Genomic DNA, 6,000 nt, shown 5'->3' on the forward strand with positions numbered 1-6,000 from the left:
ATCAAGATCCCACTGGTGACCGCCACTCTGATGGCCTCCTGAGTTAATGATGGTTAAACTTTTAAATCTGAGGCTCTTAGGCTGTAGAAGTAGGCTAGAATAACGGAGATGCTGAAATGTATAGAGGAAGCTTGTGAGTAACCTTTAACTGAAGATGGCCCATGCATTGGGCCAGAGACGTTTAGGCCTACATCGAATAATAAACTGATGATTCCGCATTAGATAAAGAAGGCAACATGTTATTCATCACTGGTGTCCCGCAATAGGCGATAAATGCGCTTAGAGGGCGCCGAGGTCATGGTGTGCTGCTGCTGGTGGTAGGAGCGGATTTCCGCCAAGGCTCACTTAACGATTGCATAACATCTTTGGCTGAAGGAAACACTGATTTAAACCATCCTCCATTTAACGCAACAACTTGCGCATTACAATCGTTAGCGGCTGCCACGAGCGGCGGCTCTAGTGGTTTTCTGTGCGGAATGTCATCTGAAGGGTACCAAGAGGAACTGACGTCCCAGTCGTCACAACCATCGCATTGTCCTGCCACCCAGGCGGTCACACACACAAACACAACACTGAATATTTATCGTGACTTCCTGTAATGCATCAAATAACCATAGTGAACTACAACGGAGGCTACAGTGCAAAACACGAGTTATAAATTATTCTACTGGTGCAATGCTGCACCACGCCAGTGTTTTCCAGTGCAGTATATTTCAGGACCTGGACAGCGATGGGTTAGTGATTTAGAGGTAATAGATGGAGCACGACTACAGCACACGGCTTCATATGAGTGCAACATGAGGAGTTCACTGAACACCAACATGGGTAAAGCGGTCTGTCTACTATCCAGACGCTAGCCCGCTGCTCTCCAACAACTTGACACTTCAACATGAAGATCTAGTCTTCAGGACGTCGTGCCCTCTTACCTGAGTGGCTTTGTGGAATTGCTTCTTCAGTCCCGCTACAGACATGGTTGCTACACGGTGGTTTCTAGCTGGGAATATGAACTGATGCTGCAGGCGTGCGAGAGGACGAAATCTCGGTCCTAATTGTATCTAGTGACGTTCTTGCAGCCGTGACTAACTCCTGTCTACGCTGGTCTTCATCGGAGGGATCTCTAGTGAGAAAGGGGGCCGATTTAAACCCCGATCAGGCTATTGGATGTCAGACCCCACATGTCTAAAACGGCGCTGACGTCGGAGCCAGCTCCTTTTAAAGCGGCCGCCACCTCACCACGGCTGGGCTCGATAATCTAAATGGAGGCTGAGTTATATTTCTAATCTAAGCTCGTTTAGTGGAAGAGAACCTGCGAGAACGAACTGGGAAACTGGATTTAGATCTCATTACATTCAGCCTTAATCAAGGATGACATGATACCGAGAAAAGCAAGGCATTACCCAACTTTAATATCAACATTGGTTCAAGTTTGTTTGTTTGTTGCAAAGTAAAATGTTAGCTGCCCTTTGCAGAGTTGACTTTACCTTAAATTAGACGAATGGGCTATAGCTTGGTGGGAAGTAACTAAGTAGATTCCCACAATGCAATTAAATGGCACTTAAAGTAGGCTACTTACTTTACTTGAGTGTTTCAATTTTATAGGCTACTTTATATTTCTAATCCTCTACATTTCAGAGGGAAATTCTGCACGTGTCTGGCAGCTGGAGTTAGCTTTAGGACTTTACAAAGAAAACATATTATCAATGTATAAAATATGCTACTGTGCTTTAGATTAAACCATCCAACAGTATATAAAGTAGTTCAATTGCGCTCCACCTCCTCCAGCTGTACCAGTAAAGTAGCCTATACATTAATGCATGTATTAATTAAAATACTGCATAGGCTACATGCAAAAGCATTAACAGTAATATTCAAATATGATATGTAGCTATGATAGTATAATTTAAGAAGAATATTAAATGTAGTTACTTGTTTTTTGTTTTTTTACATAGCTGTACTGCTACTTTTAATATGTAAAAGACAGGAGTACTTATTTCACCACTGGATATACACACTCACCTAGCAAGCAAGCAAGCCAGCCAGGAAGAAAGACTACAAAAACAGTAATATATACAATTAGTTTCGTTTCTGGTCTTCCTAATGAGACTCAATGACTTGTGACTTCTCCAGCACCCTGGACAGCACCCATCAGCGGACAGACAGAGAGACGTCCCACCAGACCAGACTAGCTTCCTTATATCCTATCACTGAAACTGACTCTACTTGGCTAAATAGAACAATCAACGAAGAAACAGAGGGTCCAGATGCAAAAATGTTGATTTACACACACAGGTGTTAACAAAAGAAAGGCAATGAGCCATGATAATGTGCACACCTGCACAGCCTGTTAGAAAGCGTTAGAAGAACAACGGCAGTGTGGTAAAACGAAAATAATATAAAAAAGCGGATTTGAGCGGCTGTATTTCTTCCATTACACAAGTACATTTTTTTCTGTAGGCTACAGCTTGGTGACGTTTAGGCTACTTACATACATTTTTGATAACTGAATTTATGTCGAGATTGCAAGTTCATTCTTAATGCCGGAAACAGCAGTTGACGATACAACCTCACCCAAGGTCCATTAGTAGCTGTTCTGGAGCTCTCGGTCGTATCACACCGATTCTCTTCAGCAAATGGAGTTGGACCATATTTTGTTGGAGTTGTAGATGCCCAAATTTCAAATTTGCGAGTGTGAGTGGATGCTGTAGCGACATTGTTTTTTTTATTGTTTTGTTTTGTTGTTATTTTGGTTGCCAGGTAAAGCAAAGACAACTTTACACACTGTGCACAATACACTTCCCAACTAACTAAAGTTTGTGGAAATGAGTAGGCCTATATCACAGGTAAAATCATGAACATGTGTCAACTCCTATTGTGATTGGTGTCATCAATCAGTACACTCACACAGCGTTACGCACAAAACCTCAACTGCTATGGCACTCTATTAGATGCTATGTGGCCATGGATGGTCGGCATGACCTGTCACAGAACAACGCGTGTGTATGAGGGCTCAGAGGCAAAATTTGCACAGTTGTGCTTTTGAACACATAGGGTAGCCAGTCAGACCCAAACTCAATCCGAACGATTGACTGATACTATTAAACGCCTGCACCCATCTCCAGGACTAATGCGAGTAATGACTCTGAATTAAAGCTAAGAAGTCACCTGCACACATTTGTCAGCTCAGCGGCAGCCCCTCGACGCCAGATGGCGGGTCGATTGTGTAGGACTGCTGGGGCAGAGAGTCAGAGAGACATCCCATATGGCCACTATCGCAGCCCTGGAATAAGACTCGGAGTGATGATCATCAAATAGGCTATCAAATCCTGAATATGTCCATATCTGCGCCTGTGAAATGTCCAAATAAAACTATGCTAATTGAGGTTGCATATTCGAAGATGCTTCCGTGTGGGACTTTCTCAGTCAACACATACAACCTGTAGGATATACAACAGTTGTGAAATGTTATCTTTTTGCCTTCATTTTGTCACCTCTTTTTAAAATTAAATTAATTAATAATTAAATCTTTTAAATTCAACTGTTTCTAATCCTGAGAAATAATTGCTGAGGAAATGCAAACACATTGTGTGTGCATAATAATAAATGATCATTAGGCTATTACTGTGGGTGTGGTGTAGTACATTAGCGGGCGGCGTAGGCCTATTTGTCGCCATCATACACAGGTGTGTGGAGTGCAAAAGCGCGCGTATGAAATGTATCACCAACGTAGGCTAACCCCTGAAGTACAGATCTCCCCGAGGAGACAATGTGCCATTTGAGCATATTTTATATACATGTCTTTAGACTTGACGTTTCTGTACGTTCACTTTCAGATGGCAACAACTTGTGCATTATCAGCGTGTTGTTGACTGTGTGGGCTTAATCCAAACAGAAGCCAACAAGATGTGCATATTTACTTAATATTAACAGTTAAATAGCCTAGACATAAATACACGACACATCGCCTTTGAAATATTTGTATCTATTAAACAATTCATTTGTTACTCAAGAGCAAAGTCCATCATAATCAACATCACTGCTTTACCTAACTTTGATGCTGTTTTTTGATAAATAATCTAATTCTGTACTCTTGCAATAATCAAATCCCTACACAGCGGATTATTTAAGGCAGTGCAGGTTAAAAATAAGGACAAACATTTGTTATGCTCGTGGCGCCACCCTGTGGGGAATTTCTGAACATACATTCAGTCAGGAATGATCTACCATGTTGCTGGATACCATTTACCATGCCCATTTACCAAGATACCCAACAAAAATGGCACCATCTATTAGGTGTCGAAGGGTAATCCTAAAAATGGATTGCAAAAGTAATTCAATCATGATTTTATAAATCACATATTTTATGATGTAGCCGTTGTTTATGATGGTATCCCTTGTAAGTTAACTAAAATCAGAGATTTCAAGGATCAAACGTTCCAAACAAAATCATTAAGGATGTCAAAATTCAAAGTCTATTTAATATTTTATGTGCGCAGCTATAAAATGCCTATTTTTGTATGTTACACAGATCTATAGTATGCCTGTCATGTTGTCCACTGCACAATAATTAACAATCTATGGTGCTTTGCTTCCACCTAGTGGTAAGAAATGACGCAGCAATGATGATACCCATTTGTGTAATAACAGTAAAAACTGCCATGCAACACACATTTATTTTATGCAATCCTTTTATGGCGTATTTATTTATAGAAGCTGCTAAGTTCAATGGTTTGCTCTAAACTGCATCTCGTTGTATTTTAAATGCAATGACAATAAAGTCTCTATCTATCTACATGATTACAGCATGTTGTATCAGGTCAGACTATCTCCCACAATGAAAGCAGCCCAAACCATGTGAGGACATCTCAGATGTATTGACATAATATCTACAGTTGGAACACCCTGAACACCCAACGTTTATTTTGTCTGAGTAGTTCTTATTGGCTAACAGAGAAAGTACGAGTGATCCATCAAACCGGCTGACAGTGACCAGAGTGCAGTTCTTTGCTCAGTTTTCCTGCTCGCTGGCCTTGGCAGGCAGCTCTGATAAAGTGCTTCGTCCCACGGCTCAGTGATCTGTGTGCGTGTTCGTCCGGAGGTGAGTGTCCATTTGTCTTAACTCGTGAGACAATAAATCTCACCTGTACCGTACAGCCAGACGGAGGCTGAGTTTAGGTGAAATATGAGATTGTTGACATTATCTTTATTACACTGCTCACTGGTCTCATTTTGTTATCAGCCCGGACTGAAAGTTGGAATAGTAGGAGCAACTGGATACATGTTTTTAACATGTATGACAGTAATATTTATATCCAGATATTTTTTTTTTGCAGGTTCTAATGTTTCATAGAATCTTATTTCTTATTTCGTGGCATTGATTCAACAAGGTGCTGAAAGCATTCTTTAGAAATGTTGACCCATATTGATAGGATAGCATCTTGCAGTTGATGGAGATTTGTGGGATACACATCCAGGGCACGAAGCTCCCGTTTCACCACATCCCAAAGATGCTCTATTGGGTTGAGATCTGGTGACTGTGGGGGCCATTTTAGTACAGTGATCTCATTGTCATGTTCAAGAAACCAATTTGAAATGATTCGAGCTTTGTGACATGGTGCATTATCCCGCTGGAAGTAGCCATCAGAGGATGGGTACATGGTGGCCATAAAGGGATGGACATGGTCAGAAACAATGCTCAGGTAGGCCGTGGCATTTAAACGATGCCCAATTGGCACTAAGGGGCCTAAAGTGTGCCAAGAAAACATCCCCCACACCATTACACCACCACCAGCCTGCACAGTGGTAACAAGGCATGATGGATCCATGTTCTCATTCTGTTTACGCCAAATTCTGACCATCTGAATGTCTCAACAGAAATCGAGACTCATCAGACCAGGCAACATTTTTCCAGTCTTAAACTGTCCAATTTTGGTGAGCTCTTGCAAATTGTAGCCTCTTTTTCCTATTTGTAGTGGAGATGAGTGGTACCCGGTGGGGTCTTCT

At 41.5% G+C, this 6,000-nt stretch overlaps 1 protein-coding gene across 3 annotated transcripts in view; it reads right to left on the minus strand.

Moving 5' to 3' along the window:
• sh3gl2a (SH3 domain containing GRB2 like 2a, endophilin A1) overlaps positions 1-6,000 on the minus strand; it is a 44,326-nt gene that overhangs the window by 34,503 nt on the left and 3,823 nt on the right. The window contains exon 1 of one of the 3 annotated variants that reach the window (XM_046046896.1): positions 927-1,145. The exons of 1 other annotated variant lie outside the window; for it this stretch is intronic. In XM_046046896.1, the coding sequence (XP_045902852.1) occupies positions 927-971 (45 nt within the window). In that variant the 5' untranslated portion in view covers positions 972-1,145. Of the gene's footprint in view, positions 1-926; positions 1,146-6,000 lie in introns of those variants that run through there. One more of the 3 variants, XM_046046897.1, reaches the window with a different exon arrangement.

This window comes from Micropterus dolomieu, linkage group LG04 (assembly GCF_021292245.1).
Source record: "Micropterus dolomieu isolate WLL.071019.BEF.003 ecotype Adirondacks linkage group LG04, ASM2129224v1, whole genome shotgun sequence".
NCBI lineage: Eukaryota > Metazoa > Chordata > Actinopteri > Centrarchiformes > Centrarchidae > Micropterus > Micropterus dolomieu.